This window comes from Diceros bicornis, chromosome 7 (assembly GCF_020826845.1).
Source record: "Diceros bicornis minor isolate mBicDic1 chromosome 7, mDicBic1.mat.cur, whole genome shotgun sequence".
NCBI classification, from domain to species: Eukaryota; Metazoa; Chordata; class Mammalia; order Perissodactyla; family Rhinocerotidae; genus Diceros; species Diceros bicornis.
This window is the reverse complement of record NC_080746.1, coordinates 67,825,127-67,842,385: the sequence shown is the minus strand read 5'-3', so window position 1 is coordinate 67,842,385 and position 17,259 is coordinate 67,825,127. Positions and strand designations below refer to the sequence as shown.

The following is a 17,259-nucleotide window of genomic DNA, read 5'->3' as shown; positions in this document are numbered from 1 at the left end:
GGAAATGAACATAGAGATACCTACCTTGTAGGATTGTTGGGAGCATTAAATAAAATATTGTTTTTTAAACATTTAACGTAGTGCTTAGTTCAGAACAAGCCTCAAGACATTGTAGCTTCTATCATTATTATTATTATTATTATTACTTTTATAAAATACAGAACTAAAGTCATTTATAAAATTATTATAATAGCTCCTACTGCTAAAATAAACATTACACTACATTTATGTTATATCAACTATATAGGAACATTTATCATGAATCTGAAATAAGTTTTGATCATGTAACAAGGATCACTGTGCACTGAAGGATGACTAGAAAGAGACAAAGCAGTTGCTGGGTGGCCAGCTGGGCTCCCTCGCTACCCAGGCAAATTTTTCTCTTCCATCAGGCTTCAAATGCTATTCAGATTTGTGCCTTGGTAAAATGACAAATTACTGCATGTCTCAAATAGTTTAAACTGCAACTCTTAATTTCCAAATGCCAAGGTTCTGTTATACTGACTGTGGTATATCTCAGCCTTGTAGTTTAGTACCAGCCTGCCTTTCTGCACGCTTCTTCAACTGTATCTTCAATAGTAAATCCTCATCATAGTGATGACTTTTTCTCCCCAGCCTGCACTAAGGGCAGGAATGCCTTTAAATATTTTAGGAAATTCAGGAGCTATCATAGAATCTCATACACTGAATATCAGCTCCTCTGTACAAAAGCCATTGTGCTCTACCCAAGCTGACCTTCGACCAACAGACCCTTTAGAGGTTGATAGGTTATTTGCTTTTTTCTTATCCAAAAAGAGCCCATTCGCAGTCTCTTTTTGGCTATGTCCTTCCTATTCCCAGTGGGGGACCGTTTCTCTTTTCTGTTCCCTTCCATTTTTCTTTATATATCACCTGGATTTTAGTAGGGGCATATATTTGTAGACATTGCATCCAGGTGTACATTGAGATAAGAAATAGTATGAGTACTTTTTAGCAAAAGCCTGTATCTGTATGTTCAAATTATCTCTGACTGTTCACTAGATGCCGTGGCCTCTGAAATCTAAACTGATAGGTATTTCTTCCTTGTGTTGGTTCCAGGGGAAATCTGCTTTGTGGTCCCACCTGTTACATTATCAGGAAAACCGGCAGAGAAAACTCACATCAGGAAGCCTCAGTACCTCAGGTAAGATGGTCTCTGTACCAGTGGAGAGAATTCCCTCCACCCACTTTCCCATCCCCCACTGGAGTGATCATCTGTAGCCGACTGTTCCAGGTCAATGAAGCCTTTGCTCTGTAATGTTTTCCTTTTTAAATATTAAGCCACTGGGCTCTCTGAACCACAGAGCATGCCAAAGTCATAGAGTTTGCTTTCTTTAGATGCTTCTATACTGTTTTGATCGGTGAGATAGAAGATTTATATCAGCAAGAGGCCAGTCTTAGAATGAATTTAGGTTTTAAATGAATTTGGGTGGTACTGATATCCTATGTTTGGAGCAGGCTGTTTTCAGAGTCTTTTATTTCTCCGAGATGGACGTTGAGATGATCTGTCCTATCAGTTAAGAAAGCCTGTTTGTCAGTGTCCTACCTTGGAACTTCTCAAAGTTGAGGCCTGGTGTGAATGATCCCTTATACGTCCTTTCTGTTTCTAATTTAATAAAAATATCAGAGTTGCCAGGGACCGCAGAGATCATCTAGTCTAGCTGTCTTATTTTACAAGAGGAAGAAACTGGGATCCAGAGAGGAATTGAATTTACTGGAGATCACACACGGAATTGATGGAAGAAACCAGAATAGGAGGCAGGCCTCTTGTCTCCTGGTCTGGTGTTCTTCATACCATCCTACAGTGTCCCTTCAGGACAGCCCCCCTCCTTCTTTTACTTCTTGGCAGCATCTCCCCTTCACAGCATCCTTCATTCTCCTCTCTCAGCCAGGGAGTTTGTTTACCTTTCTTGGATGTTCTTATCCTAATGGTAAAGATCAGTTTAAATGGGAGTGAAAAGATGGGTGTGAACTCAGTGTTGTCTTTACCCTTGCACTGGTTAACCTCAACTAGCACTGAACGTCGCTGTAAACTAGGTATGAGAGCTCCCTCAGTAACCTTATAAGGAGTTTTTTCATTCACTTTCTGGATATGGGAGCAAAGACTCAGGAAGGTTTTAGAAGTTATTGCTAAGGGATAAACTGTAGCCAAAAGTTCTCAACAGCTAAGTGATGAAGATACTAAGGTTTAAATGTTGGGCTGGACATGAGGATATAAAGATATTGTATCTAGAGGTCCTAAGCATTCTGGAACATGTTCTTTACACATTCCCTTCGCTCTTTTGTAGTCCATTTTGAGGCAAGATCAGGACGTGAGTAGTAGCTCTAAGTGGAAGCACTGCTCCCCTGGATTATGATGAGAATGTGCTGGATTAGGAGCCAGAGGATCTGTGTTCCTTCCAGTCCTGACTTTGCCACTTGGTGACTGGGGCAAAGCAGCTAACCTCTCTGAATTTCAGTTCCCTCCTCTGTGATACCTTCCTTGGCTATCTGATAAGTTATTAGAGAATTAAATGAGATAATAAGCGTAAAAGTATAACATCTGATACCTAGTAGGTACTTAATAAATATTCATGAAATGATTGATCAAAGTGTTACCAAAGTAACCAGCTGTTACCTGTAGAAATTTGTGATTTGAGATAAGGATAGTCAGCCATTTGGATAGTCAGATCTCTTTGGATGTGACCAACTTTTTTTTTCTAGGAATACTTCTTGATTCAGAACGGAGGAAGTCTGATGCCAGCTCAGTCATGTCTCCCCTGAGAATCTCCCTCATTCAGGATATGAGGTCAGTCTGGGCTCATATGCAATAAACTACTAAAACTCTGTTTTCACTTGCTGCTTAGGTGTCCACTTTAAATAGCAGGGTCTGAGTGACTTGGGCTTCTACAGCATTTCAGTTAGCCAGGAAGCCCTCCTCATTGGGCTTATGCTTCATGATGCGTTTGTAGAGCTGTACAAGCAGTTGGGTTTCCTGACATTTTGGGAGAATTATACCAGAGTATCTCCAGGCATAAGGGCTCCAGTGTTAGGCCGGCTTTCTGAGAGCTGTGCTGTCTTGCTTCCCCCCAGATTGTGGTGAGCCTATCTGGCACAGCTACATGGAAGCCCAGGATTTAGAGAACAAAAGAGATGGCCTCTCCCAGGACGGGATAGGGCTGCCTCACCAGCCTCCTTTGGCTTTACAGGGAAGGTGTTGGTAGTGAGTTCATCTCCCACCCCACCCTCCACTTCCTTTTTCACATTCCCCCTTCAGGCACATCCAGAACATCGGGGAAATCAAGACTGACGTGGGAAAGGCCAGAGCGTGGGTGCGACTGTCCATGGAAAAGAAGTTACTTTCTAGACATCTGAAGCAGCTTCTCTCAGACCATGAGCTCACCAAGTAAGGCCACTCCACCTGGAGTAGAACCTGGCTCCCGGGAATGGCGCGGAGGGGTTGGAAGCTGCTGTGCGGGAAGGGGGAGTGTTCCGCGTGTCATTACTGCTGTCTTCAGCTTAACTCAAATTGCATGTGAAGGTTTCGCAGCATTTCTTCTTCTCCCTCTTTGTCTGTAGAAGAATAATTCTGCTGTATTTGTTCTCCCCACCTTCTCAATCTACATGTCCAAAAATAACTTTCTTAAAGAGCTAGTGAGAAGGATGGGGTTCTCATTGGGTGAGTACCTCAGAGTTTTGGGGCTCCTCTCCTTGCTGCACTCAGGTGACTTGTATACCTCATGGGCACAGGGCATTTTCTTGGTCTCTTTCCTTTCCTGGGGAGGAAAGGATTGGAGAATTAAAAGGAAACTTCTAAGATATCCCGTTCTTTCTTTCTTTCTTTTTTTTTTTGGTAAGGAAGATTAGCCTGAGCTAACATCTGTTGCCAGTCCTCCTCTTTTTGCAGAGGAAGATTGGCCCTGGACTAACGTCCGTGCCCATCTTCCTCTACTTTATACGTGGGTTGCCTGCCACAGCATGGCTTGATAAGTGGTGTGTAGGTCTGTGCCGGGGATCCGAACCTGTGAACCCCAGGCCGCTGAAGCTGAGCGTGCGAACTTAACTGCTACCCCACTGAGCTGGCCCCAAGATATCCCCTTATTTCTTTTGTTCTTTCTTGAGCCCAGGGCCAGCCGAAAGTAACCAAGTCATTGTTCTTCCTCTCTGGACCCTGCCTGAGTCTCCCTAGAGCTTAAAAGGGCTTAAAGTGACCCTCCTAGGCCCTTTCACTCCACACGTTCCCCTCAGAAAGAGGAAGAGGAGAGATTCCAGGGCCCTCACACTGCCAGGGCCACTAAACCTACAGTTCCCTCTTATGACCTTATGTCCTTTGCGTTCTTTCTGTACCATGGTTACTAGAGGAGGAGGAGGGGAGAGGGCTATCCACCTTCTCTGCCTCTCACTACCACCTCTCTGTTTTTTCCTGTGTGTTGTATTTTTGGCTCCTTCTTCATTGGCAAGCCTATTGGGCATTTTTTTTTTTTTTTTTTTGTGAGGAAGATCAGCCCTGAGCTAACATCCACGCTAATCCTCCTCTTTTTGCTGAGGAAGACCGGCTCTGAGCTAACATCTATTGCCAATCCTCCTCCTTTTTTTTTCCCCAAAGCCCCAATAGATAGTTATGTCATAGTTGCACATCCTTCTAGTTGCTGTCTGGTGGGCATTTTTGTTTAGCATTTCCTTAGGCATCTTCTCATGGTATCTTTTTTTTTAAATTTTATTTATTTAGTTTTTCCCCCAAAGCCCCAGTAGATAGTTGTATGTCACAGTTGCACAGCCTTCCAGTTGCTGTATGTGGGACGCGGCCTCAGCATGGCCAGAGAAGCAGTGCGTCGGTGCGCGCCCGGGATCTGAACCTGGGCCGCCAGCAGCGGAGCACGCGCACGTAACCGCCAAGCCACGGGCCGGTCCTCGTGGTATCCTTTATTGTGTGACTTGCCTTGGGGAAATTTCATGTAAGCCAGTTGATTAAACCTGCAGAATCTGTTTTTGTTCAAAGTGAAAATGTAATTTTTTACACTGTTTACGGTGTATGTAAACCACAGCAAGAAACCAGGTTTAAAAATTTGATAGGTTAGAGAGCTCACTTTGAGAGGTTATGAAACAGTGATTCTGAAAGCACTTAGATGTAATTCCCTGTGGGGACAAAGGGGCATAGAAATAAAATTTGAAGATTGGAAAGACAACTAAAAGAGAACAAGTAAACTTGTAAGCATGGAGTTTGGAAGGAAAGTGTTTGCACACCAGATTCTAGAGGACACGTGTGGTGAAAAAATCTGTCGCTGTAGCTGTGTGGGCGCCAGGGCCTGACAGGGCAGGAGTGTTTCCTGCTGGCCATTGTGGGCGTCATCTGTCAGGAGAGGCTGCAAGTCAGCAGGGGGACCGAGAGGCATCTGAGAGGGGGTCAAGCCCAAGAACTTTGTGAAGTCCAGGACAGGGGACAGGTCTAGGGCATAGGAGATTGAAGGCCTAGGCAGCAGCAGATGGCACAGACCTTGGCAAGCGGGCTAATCTTGACTTTCTTAAACTCTAGCCCTGTTAGAGGAGTTAAACTCTGAATTTACTCAGTACATAGTAACTTCTCACCTGATATTCTGACCCCTGTGCTACTCCAGTGAGTGGAAAATAAGGAGAGTTTTGCTGCCTCAAGTTGTGTTTGGGCTGAGGCCCTTCATTAGAACCTGCCTACTCCTCCATCCTGCCCTCTCATCTTTCTCTTCAATTTGCTTAAAGCTTCAGCCACATCACACCCCTCACCCTTCTCAGGATGTCTTCAGCCCTTTCAGGGCCTAGTCAGGAGTTTTCTTTGCCAGAGTTTACCTAGACTCCCCAGAGACTTGGTCCATTGCTCCTCCAGGCACCCATAGCATTTGTTACAGCATTCGTCCATCCCTGTTGTACCACTGATGGGCTGTATGATCATTATCTAGTTCCTTGCTGCTTGTTAAAATTTGCCTTCATTGAGGGTATGAACCATGTGCCTCTCCCAGTCCTGAGCATGTTGCCAGCACCTAGTAGGTATTCAGCTGTGCACATATTGTATGTGCACGGCTGCCCAGACAGGAGAAGGTAGACAGCCATGGAGGGTATTATCTTGGTAGAGTGTTCCTGAGTTTCCGGGATTTCCAGCTAGCCTCCAAAACTCTTTGCAGCTTGGAGATGGGGTAAGGTGGAGGCAGGGTAGGGGGCTGTATATTCTAAGGGAGGAAGTTAGTTAACTCCTGTGTAGAGAGCTCAGACTCTTTCTCCTTGACCTCTCTGCAGTGACACCCCTTCCACCTTGAAACCCACTGTGCATGGCCACCATGGCCCTAAACCATCCTGTTCCCTTTCTCCCCTTACTCTTTCCAGGATGTTGGCTTCCACAGTCCTCAGTTCTCCGCCTGCACACATTCTTTTCACTCTCTCACTTGCCTGCTCTCTCTTAGTGATCTCACCCATTCTCATGACTTCTGCCACCTCTAAGTAGGTGACTCCCACATCTGAAGCTCTAGCTCTGACGTTTCTTCTGAGCTCCAGTCCTGCCTTTATTTCTGTTCAGATATCTTACCTTTAGCTCAGAGAGAACAAAAGCAGACTTCACAGAGTCTTCACCATAACTACCTTTCTCTCACATTTTTTGTTAATGTCACCACTATTCTCTTCCCCACTCCTCCCTACCTCGGTTCAGAATTTGGAGTCAGTTTGACTCCTTGCTTTGCCTCACCTCCCACACCCCCATTTCAGGTCCTTAGCCTCTGCCCCCACCTGTCTCCTTACCTGGTACAGCCACCACCTTAGTTTTGCCCTCATGCCCCTTCCACTCCTTAGCTGTACTCAATTTAAATTTCCTGAAGTTGGTCGTCACTTTCCCTTTCTTTCTAGGGCAAATTGCAGAAACCTGTTACCTGTAGGACAGATTGCAGACTCTTTAGCCTGAGTGTTTAGAGCCTTCCTTCGTTTGACTCGAGGCTTTTCAGCCTCATTGCTAACTGGTCACTTCCCTGAGCCCTCAACTCCAGCCAAACTGGTTTTCACACCCTGTCCTTCTCCTTCCCTACAACACCTGTCTAAATTTGTGCGGAATTCGAATCCCATACCTCTCTGGCCATGGTGATTGCAGTGCTGGCAACTGGACATTACCTTCTTCTGTTCTCTGTGTATTTCTCTGTGCCGAGGGCCTGTGCACTCAGCTGTCTGTCCCTCTACTTGGGGAAGGTATCATTGCTGTGCGCTTGCAGAAGGCCTACAGTGCCAGGCAGGGGAGCTGGCCTTTGATGAGTAAGCAGTGGGGATGAGGGGTGAGGGGTGGGGATGGGGAAAAGTTTGAAAAGAGGAGAAGGCCATGATCTGTGCAGCTCTTCCTTGCCTGGGACCGGGATCATTCCCTCATTGCCGCTGAAGCTGTCCTGGGCCTTCATTCACATTCAGAGCAGGCTTCTGACTCGTGGGTCTCAGATCTGCTGAGGGTCTGAGACTACCCTGGTAGTAAAGGGTGGTCACAGATGTCCTGCCATTGCTTTTCCCACACCACGCACTGAGGTGGTGCCCCAGCTAAAGGCCTGAGAGGGCCTGTCATCCCTGAGGGAATTTCATTCCAGCCCTCAGTCTAAGAAAGGAGATGCCGTGATGTCTGACACTTTACGTTATAGTAACATCAACCCTTGGACCCAGGCAGAGTTTGGTTTTTGTTGTTCCTGCTGTAGCTTAAGCCACTTTCCCTCTAGCTCTCGGTTAGACAGAGTAGCTGGCTTTGTTCATTCCCTTTTTAGGTGGCCCTGAAGAACTTGAGACTTGACGTCTTACTCTTCCCTTCGCTGTCTTCTTCCAGAACTGAATGATTCTGGCCTCTTTCCCTCCTTTTGGCTGGGAGACTGACGTATTGCCTCCTCTCTGACAGGAAGTTGTACAAGCGCTATGCCTTCCTGCGCTGTGACGACGAGAAGGAGCAGTTCCTCTATCACCTCCTCTCTTTCAATGCCGTCGATTACTTTTGCTTCACCAATGTCTTCACAACTATCCGTGAGTAGCCCTGTGCTTCCCACCAGCCTTGTCAGTGCCATCTTCCTGAGCCTCCCGAGGCTAACTCTTTCTAAAGAAAGAAGATCGTCACTGTTCTTTCTATTTGCCTTCTGCTTCCATGGGGAGAGAGGTGCACTGCCCTCCTTGAAGGTGGTTTTTCCTCTGAAACTTCTTACTCTTGTTCTGAACTGGGGAGCCTAGTCCTTTTGGCCATTGTGTTGTCACTTTGTCCTAGGCACTGCTCTGGGAGCCTGAGGCGACGAAGGTGGAGTTGGGTGGTGAAGTTCGCTGCCCTCTGCACACCTGTAAAGAAATCTCCCTTTTGTTTTGGGCTGAGGGAGTCATTCACCATCATAGAAGGTTTCAGACCAGCCCACAGGGAAAAACAACTCCTCTGGAAGTAGCGGAAAAAACTCCAGATGGCAGTGGGAGGTTTGGGTCCAGGCCCTGCTCTGCCCTCACTCAGGGCATTATGTTTCTGTGAGCAGTCTGCCCCTGCTGCGGGCCTCGGTCTCCTTATTTGCAGAGTGAGGAAAAAGGTTCAGTATGGTCTAAGGAAGGCCCCTGGAGCCTCATCTTTCTTTGGTGGCAGGATGCTGTGTTGGGCAGGGGTGGTCTCTGAATTTGCCCCATGGCTAGTTGTTTGGCCGGTGACTCAGCAGCCTCGACTCTTGCTTCTATGTGACATTCGGAGACAAGGGCTGTAGGTTTCAGTAGAAGCAGCACTGGACTGGAATTCAGGAGACCTGAGGGAAACTATTTTCCTCTCAGTGCCTCGTAAAAGACCTTGTAATACCTGCATGTCCTCTCCTGAGATTGTTATTAGAGTTCATGAGATGGTAGGTTGAAAAGTGCTCTGAAAAGCAGTTCAGTACAATGTCGAGTTGGTGATATTGTTTAAGGAGGAGGTTCACTTAGCTCTGAGCCTGCAGATGGGCTTGGGTCTTTGATGTTTGGGTGATAACCTTGGGAGGAGTGAGATTGAGGGGAGGATTGGCTAATATTCTAAGCCAGCCAGAGAATAGGTCCTGGGGACCTGCTGCTCCAGGCTCTGCTGGGGCTGGTACATCAGGGGCGCAGTCATGCCAGCAGCTGGGGCAGGTCAGGGCCCTTTCAGGTATGGGAGGGGCTCCTGATCCCCCTCAATGCCTTTGTTGCCTCCCCTAAACAGTGATCCCATACCACATCCTGATCGTACCAAGTAAGAAGCTGGGGGGCTCCATGTTCACCGCCAACCCGTGGATCTGTATCTCGGGAGAACTGGGTGAGACACAGATCCTGCAGATTCCCAGGAACGTGTTAGAGATGACCTTCGAGGTACGTGTTATCTGGGGACCACAACCCCAAGCTCTGTGGGGATCTGAGTTTGCAACAGCTGCTTTTCTCGAGCTTTCTGCGGGGTTTTATGGAGGCCTTGCTCTGTTCAGTGTCATGCATCAGCACAGCTGACCTGTCCTGAGATGATCAGAGGCTGGAGCCAAGGGTTGACCCAAGGAGTGGGAAGCCTGCCCTGTCTAAATGCTCTCTGGCTGGAAGGCGCTTCCCTGTCTGGACTTTCATACCTCCCTGTCCATGGCGTGTTGAGAAATCCCCAAGAGTTCTTTCAGCTGCTGAGCCCAAGTGTTCACAGAGACCTCTGAACCTTAGACTGCTGTCCCACTGCCAGAGCTGCCTGCTCCCAGGCGCTGTTCTTCCTCTAGGTAGCAGCCTCTTCTTTCTCAGCCACGGGCCCCTCACGAGACAGTGCTGTACTTCGGCGGTAGGTGGAGCCATGAGCTCTGCCCCTGCAGATACTGAGGGGCCAGGTTGCAGGCAGCCAGATCGATCTATGCCTCTGAGAAGTGCTGTTCTTTTCTCCTGTTTTCTTGACCTACCCCATCTTCTCTCTCGGCTGTTCTTCCACAGTGCCAGAACTTGGGGAAGCTCACTACTGTGCAGATAGGCCATGATAACTCTGGACTGTATGCCAAATGGCTAGTGGAGTATGTGATGGTCAGGAATGAGATCACAGGACACACCTACAAGTAAGTGTTCCCGCAGCCGTGCCCTAAGATAGTGGGGCAAAGCGTACCGCCAGGGGCTGTGTTTGATGCTTGGGGATGTGGAGTTCTCAAGGAGACCCTTTAGGTTGTGATAGGCTGAGGCAACTTCCTGTTTGGCTCTGCCTCATGTACCTGAAGAGAAATAAAAGGAGAATTTTCCAAGCAAAGATGTATGATATTGCTGTGCACAGGTTCCAGGCCACCCATCGTCAGGTGGTTTCCCTGATGATACACAGTGGGATGGATGAGCAGGGCCTTGAGCGATCACCAGCCTGGTTTCAGAGCCTCTTCCCAGTGATTGGCTTTGTTGATGGCTCTTGCTGAGCAGCAAGGAGAAAGACACTAGAGCAGCTGGCAGCTCTGACAAGCCATTGTCTGACATTTAGGTTCCCATGTGGCCGGTGGTTGGGGAAGGGCATGGACGATGGAAGCCTGGAGCGGGTCCTAGTTGGGGAGCTGCTCACATCCCAGCCTGAGGTGGATGAGAGGCCATGCCGGACCCCGCCCCTGCAGCAGTCCCCCAGCGTCATCCGGAGGCTTGTTACCATCTCACCCAACAACAAGCCCAGTAAGTGGGAGGAGGGGTTGGGCCCTCATGCCACCCAGCCTGGGGAATGTGGGCAGATCTCTAGGAGCCCTAATATGAGAGCCTAGATCCCAGCCTGTGCAGCTGCTTCAGGAACCACCTCTGCCCACAGCAGCCTCAGGCATTTGTCACCCTCCTCTCATGAATCGTTGAGGGGTTTGGCACTCTCCTTAGAGGACTGGAAGGAGAGGGAGAGCTCGTGGAGCCCGGCCTGGGTCCTCTGTACTATTTGTGTATGATCCTAGAGAGGAGAGGGCCTGCTTTCTGGCCTTCTTCCTGGTTCCTGGGCATCACAGCCAAGTCTTGGCCCTCTTTTGGTTGACAAAAGGTCCAGGGTAAAATGAAAAATAGACTTTACTTAGAGACATCTCTTAGGGACAGAACTCTAAGGTATCAAGTTTTGCTTTTTTCCCAAGATTTTAGGAAGATCTAGCTCAGCAAAGTTGGGTGGGGAAGAGCTGGTCTTCCCAGGGTCCAGGCTGCCCTGCCTCTCCCATGGGCCCTCCTCACGTCCTCAGTCTCCTGCTAAGCTAAGCTAAGCACTGTTAGCCTCTGAGATTGGTGAGGGATGTTTGCTTGATTTGTATCAGAGCTGAACACTGGGCAGATCCAGGAGTCCATCGGGGAGGCAGTCAACGGCATCGTGAAGCACTTCCATAAGCCTGAGAAAGAGGTGAGCCTTCCTGCCCTCCAAACCAGGGCCTTATATTGAATAAGAGAGAATAGTCTTTTTCTAGGCCCATGTGCTGTGGACAGCCCAGAATGTAGTGTGTGTGCCTCAGTTAGTTTGAGATTGAGCCGATTCCTTCCTCTGGGGGCCTGTGCTGCAGGTTACCCTGTTTTCCTTACACACTGATGACCCAGCAGAGTCCCTGGACCCCTAGTGAACAGTGTGTATTCCTGTCCTCTTCTGGATTTGCCTGGGTCTTTCTGAGCAATGGCCACACTGGCTTCGTCCCCCAGGTGGGGACCCAGATCCATCATCTATTCATTCGCCTTCATTCAACAGCTATTCACTGAGAGCTGCTCGGAGCCAGGCACTGTGCCCAGTGCTGGGGGAATAGACAAGGTCCCTTCCTGTCTTTTGCTGCCCTCCCAGCTGTGGGCTGTGGGTTTGGGGATGCAGTAGTGGGAGGGCAGTTTATCTGAGGCAAGCCTGGCTCTCCCCTCTTTCCTCACTAGCGAGGCAGTCTGACGCTGTTGCTTTGTGGAGAGTGCGGCCTTGTCTCGGCCCTGGAACAGGCTTTCCAGCATGGATTTAAATCGCCTCGGCTCTTCAAAAATGTCTTCATTTGGGATTTCCTGGGTGAGTTGGGCTAGGGTGTGAGGGTGGGAAAAGCACGCAGAGACATGGGGACTCACCAACGTAACACGGGTGCTGATCACAGGGGTCTGAGGTGCAGAGGCCAGATCAGGTGACTCGCAGATTAGATCTGTTGTTGGTTTGCCCTGGCTTTTCTAGGAGGTGATGACAGAGTGCTCCCCACCCTTCACCCCTTACCTCCTGAGAGTTGGACGGAAAAGATTCTTTCTAGGCGTCTGTTACATAGTGCAGGCTCAGTTGAGTCCTCACAATCCTTGTAGATCCAAAAGGCCAGTTGAAAACAGTGGAGCCCATGATTTTCTTTGTGGCACTCTTGGAGGATTTTCGTGCAAGAAGCTTCTCTCTCAAGAGTTTTTTTTAAATTCTCAGACTAGGGAAAGGGCCATCTTTATATCAAGGGCCACACAAATAAATTTAAAACATAAGGGTCATTTTGAAATATGACCAGTGACGTCAGAGCACTCATGTTATTCTTGTTAAGTCACTTGCATCGATATGGAGAGGCCCAGGGCAAGTGGCCTGCAGGATAGTCAGGGAGAGGTCCGTTTTGAGAGCCTTTGTCACTGGCAAGTTTTTCTCCTCTTCACAGAAAAAGCACAAACCTATTATGAGACTTTGGAGCAGAATGAAGTTGTCCCTGAGGAAAACTGGCATACAAGGGCCCGGAACTTCTGCCGATTTGTCACTGCAATCAACAATACTCCCCGGAACATCGGCAAGGACGGCAAGTTTCAGATGCTGGTGTGCTTGGGAGCCAGGTACTGCAGCCTCACGGCCCGGCGTGCACGGCAGCCAGCCTTAGAGGGGTGCTGGAGGCCTAGTGAGGGGTAGGGGTTAGGGGGTTGTTAATGACCAGATGCCCTTGGGCAGGTGAGGCCTTGGAGGACTTCCCGAAGGCCCTTAATTTCTATCATGTACCATGCATATGTGTGGAGATCTGTGGGGGTGGGGATGAGAGTGTGTATGTAACTGGGGAGGAGGGGCCACATTTAGATGGCAAGGAATAAAACCACCCTACTGGTGAAATTTGAAGCAGAGTATATCTAGTCATTCCTTCAACAAACATCTGAATGTGCCAGGCCTTATGGAAGGTGGTGGGAATAGAGCTAAATAAAATATGGTCTTTACTGTTTAGGAATTCACTTGTCCCAGTTAAATACAGTACAAGGCAGAAGGTTGTGAGAGTCCAAAACAGAAGTGTGCATTCATAAGGTATGCTGAAAATGTAGAGGAGAAAGATCAGAGAAGGCTTCAGGGAAGAGGCTGTAAGGAGGATGAGGAGCTGGAACAAAGAATCTTTCCATATTAGGACGGAGTTGTTTGATCAGGGGACTGAAATGATCTCATGCATTGGAGTGGGAAAGATTTTTACAGGCTATCCCAGTAGGTCAGGTGAGAGCATGAAACCCAAATAAACTGAAGGCAGTAATTTATTCAGGCCACGGAAGGGAGAGAGTTGGCATAGTGTTTAAAAACAGACTCTGGAAGACCAGGTTCACTAGCTTCTCATCTCAGATCAGCCACTTACTAGCTGTGTGATCTTGGACAAGTTTCTTAACCTCTGTGTACCTCAATTTCTTCATCTATAAAGTGAGGATAATAATAGTACTAGTAGCACCTGCCTCATGTCATAGGGTTGTCATGAAGGTTAACTCTCTTATAACAGTGCCCGGCACATGCTAAGTGCTATGTGGGTGTTAGCGCTCAGTGTTATTCCTGGTGGTGGTAGCTCTGGGGAGGAGCGATGCTCTGGGAGAGATTGGCTATTGAGATGGAGGAGGTGGTGCTGACTGGACCTGGTGTCTGGTTGGTGGTGGGGTTGTCTAGGGAGGGAAGGGCAGGCAGAGGAGGAAGAGCTGGCCTGGTGGCAGATGATGGGGCTGATTTGGGTCAGGTTGGGTTGGTGTCCCTGAGGCTGGGCAGCCCCCAGTGGGAGTCTTTTAAAGCCATGTAAGGCCTCTTTGCCAAGCCTTGTTAGAGGAGAGAAAGGGGGCTTCAGACTTCGTTCAAGGAGTGGAGGAGCAGATTCCCTCTTGGCCTTGCACTAACCGTCTCCCTTGCTTTTCCCTTCTGATCCGTCTGGACTGATCCTGCCCTGCCAGAGATCACCTCCTACACCACTGGATTGCCCTGCTGGCCGACTGCCCCATCACCGCACACATGTATGAGGATGTGGCTCTCATCAAAGACCACACGCTTGTCAATTCCTTGATCCGCGTGCTGCAGACACTGCAGGAGTTCAACATCACGCTGGAGACTTCCCTTGTCAAGGGCATCGACATCTGACCTCCCAGCACCAGCTGGCGGCAGGACCGAGAGAGACTCACCCTGCAGCTCTGACCCTTCTTCCCAGAGGGCCTTAAGCGAGTTGTGCAGGAGACAGAGAGGAGATGTACACTCACTGTAAAAAGAAAACTAGAGGATTTTTGGAATAAATAATCTATTTTAGAGTTTATTTGCTGATTTGCTTTTTACACACTTTCATGTGAAAGAGTGATAGAGAGAGGGAGACGAGGTTGGTGCTGCTTATTTTGAAGCTGGCGCCCTCCCTCGCCACAGCCGCGAGCTGGGAGCCTGCGGCCTTCTGGACTGAGCCTGCGGCGCTGCGTGCGGGGCGGTTCTGCTTCCTTGCCCCACCGCGTTAATGAGGCCATTCCACATCGTTTTTAAACTAATGTTTTCTATATTAACATTATTATGGATATTTGGCTTTCCTGGGCCACACACAGGTGTGCTGAGCGGGCAGCCCCAAGCTCCAAAGGGATCTTAGTAGTGCCTCTCCAGGCACTGGCGAGTCAGTCCAGATCTTCTTTTTTTCGTCAGTATTATTTGGGAAGGAGACATGCCGAAATGTATCACCGTGCAGAGCATCACGTTTCCTCTTGGCACGCGGCTGCACGGAAGTAAACATAAGCATGTTTTAACAGGTTTTCCTTTTCTTTTTTTACGTATTATTTATTTAACCCTCCATTGTGTGTTTTAAGTCTTTCTTTTTTATTTTTTTAAGGAAAGGAAAATCTTGTCACAGTCTAACTGGCTATGTTATTACTGTTAAATTTATGTTGTTTTGCAACTTAGAAACCAGCTACCGTATGGCCCACTTAATAAAACACCTGAAACAAGACTGCCTGGGGTCCCTGACTTTGATGGGAGTTTGGGAGTGGTGGGCAGCAGAAGGTGCAGTTTGGTCCATCTGAGAACCGGGCTGTAGGATCGCTTCTTCCCCCGCTGGCTCAGGGTTGTGAGTTGCCCAGGGTGCCCTTGAGGGCCAGGCGTCTCTTGGGTCCTTCCCGCTGCAGGACCGGGAGCTTTCACAGTCGTTAATTCAAATGGTTGAGAGGAATGCAGACAAGGGTTATTTTCCTGCTCCACAGAGGAGGAGGCTGAGGCATAGAGGGGAAAAGACCTGGCCAAGGTTGCAGAGTTGTCACTTGACCAAGACAGGATGGGCCATTTCTTGAAGTGTAAGGAAGACCAGGTGTGGAAACAGGACACATGAGACCATGTCTACCTTCAGGGAAAAAAGCTCTTTCTTGAGAGAAGGGTTTGCTTTTCATGGGGTGGCAGGTGGGAAAGTGTTATGAGAGTTCTGGGAATCAGCTTCCTTCGGTTTTATTCTTTAAGCTGCTTTGGCAGGAAGCTCCAGACGTGTAGCGTGATCAAGTAGAACTCCAAACCAGTCAGTGTCCTCTTTTATGCTTCTCTGATTTTGGCATGTACTGTTCCCTCTGCCTCGAATGCCTCCCCTCGGGTCCACTCTCTGTTCATTGTTCAGGGTTGGCTTTAGGAGTCACCCACTGTGAAGCCTTCCGTAACCAACCCCCCCACCGTGGGCACATTCACTCCCTGTTGTACTCAGTTTCTGAGATGCTGGCGCCTCCTCTCTGGGTTGGCATTGCCCGCTTGTGTGTTGGGCCCACGCCCTAGACTGTGAGCTCTGAGAGGACAGAGAGGGTCTCTTGTTCATCTCCATTCCTGGTGCCTGGCCAGTGGCGAGTGCCCAGGTAAGGCTTTTTGAAGAGATGAGGAAAGGGACTAGAGGCTTCTAGGACAGTCGCAGTGCAACATCCTGCTGGCAGGGGGCGTGGATGGGCTGTGCTGCCCCTGTCTACCTGAAGGCCAGGAGAGTCTTCAGTGTTTTTGGAAGCGGAGTAGAGAAAGAGGGGAGTGGTGCGCAGTGCCTCCGGGGCAGGAAGAGGGGGATTCCTGGCTGGGCAAGAGGACAGCGCGCACCTCACTGTGTGTGTGTCTGGTGTGGGCCTAGGCCAGCGGTGCCCTAAAGCCAGGTGCTATACACCACACCCCCCTCCTCCCTCACAACTCTGCAAGGAGTGCAGATTATCCCTGATTTATAGGGGAGGAAATCAAAGCTCAGAGAAGTTGAAGCACTTGCCCAAGGCCACACATCCCATAAGTAGTTTGCTGGTACCGGAACTGTCTCTCTCCAAGCTTAAGGCTTTTCCATTGATGACTACTCCCTTACTGACTCAGGTCCCTACTCACATGTCCTCAGAGAGACCTGCCCTGACTGCTCTAAAATGCCAACAGGTCCTACCAGTCATTTTTATCACCTTACTCTGCTTTATTTTCCTGCCTAACACCTGGAACCGGTATACTTGTCATTTACTGATTCTAAATGTAAGTTTATAAGGGAGGGACAGTTCCCTTTGTTCACTAAATAGTAACTGGCACGTGGTAGGTACCCAGTAAGTATCTGTGGAATAAATGAATTCAGTAGTAGTGGTTAAGATAGACTGTGGAGCCAAAGTCCTTAGGTTGAATCCTTGCTCTGCTCCTGTGCCCTAGAGCAAGCTTCATAGCTTTCCCGAACCTCAGTTTATTCATCACCTATATTTGGGAATGATAATAGGGCCTGCATCACAGGGTTGTTGTGAGAACTAAGTGGACTCCACATGTACGCCTGGAACAGGGTTAGGTGTGTGCTAAGTGCTTGATAAATGGTGGTGATCACCTTATTGTATCAAGCTCTGTCCTGGCTCCTGACTGAGTCCCAGACCCTCCGTCCTCAAGGAGCTCGGAGGCAGGGGCTGTGGGGCATTGTGACAACCAGGGGAGATACTGACCATGAGGAGTCATGCCTAGAGTGGACAATTGTCAGAGGAGTGACATTGTGTATAGAGAGAACAGCATGAGCAAAGGCATGGAGATGTGAAGGTGCCTGCCAGATTGCGAAGCTTGGGGAAGTCTAGTGCCAGGTCGAGTCCGAGAAGGGGAGGGAGCAGATTTGAGGGCCCCACATCCACCAAGTGGGACACAAGGAAAAGGCTAACAGGTCTAAGCGTACTAGG

At 48.8% G+C, this 17,259-nt stretch overlaps 1 protein-coding gene across 1 annotated transcript in view; it reads left to right on the top strand.

Moving 5' to 3' along the window:
• Nucleotides 1-15,074, top strand: part of DENND5A (DENN domain containing 5A) — a 92,749-nt gene extending 77,675 nt beyond the window's left edge. Inside the window, exons 13-23 of the mRNA XM_058545956.1 lie at nt 1,078-1,162; nt 2,722-2,806; nt 3,275-3,403; nt 7,877-7,998; nt 9,170-9,315; nt 9,904-10,022; nt 10,427-10,608; nt 11,217-11,299; nt 11,809-11,932; nt 12,540-12,708; nt 14,053-15,074. Coding sequence (XP_058401939.1) covers nt 1,078-1,162; nt 2,722-2,806; nt 3,275-3,403; nt 7,877-7,998; nt 9,170-9,315; nt 9,904-10,022; nt 10,427-10,608; nt 11,217-11,299; nt 11,809-11,932; nt 12,540-12,708; nt 14,053-14,236 — 1,428 coding nt within the window. The 3' untranslated portion in view covers nt 14,237-15,074. The remainder of the gene's footprint in view (nt 1-1,077; nt 1,163-2,721; nt 2,807-3,274; nt 3,404-7,876; nt 7,999-9,169; nt 9,316-9,903; nt 10,023-10,426; nt 10,609-11,216; nt 11,300-11,808; nt 11,933-12,539; nt 12,709-14,052) is intronic.
• Nucleotides 15,075-17,259: the final 2,185 nt, after the last annotated feature.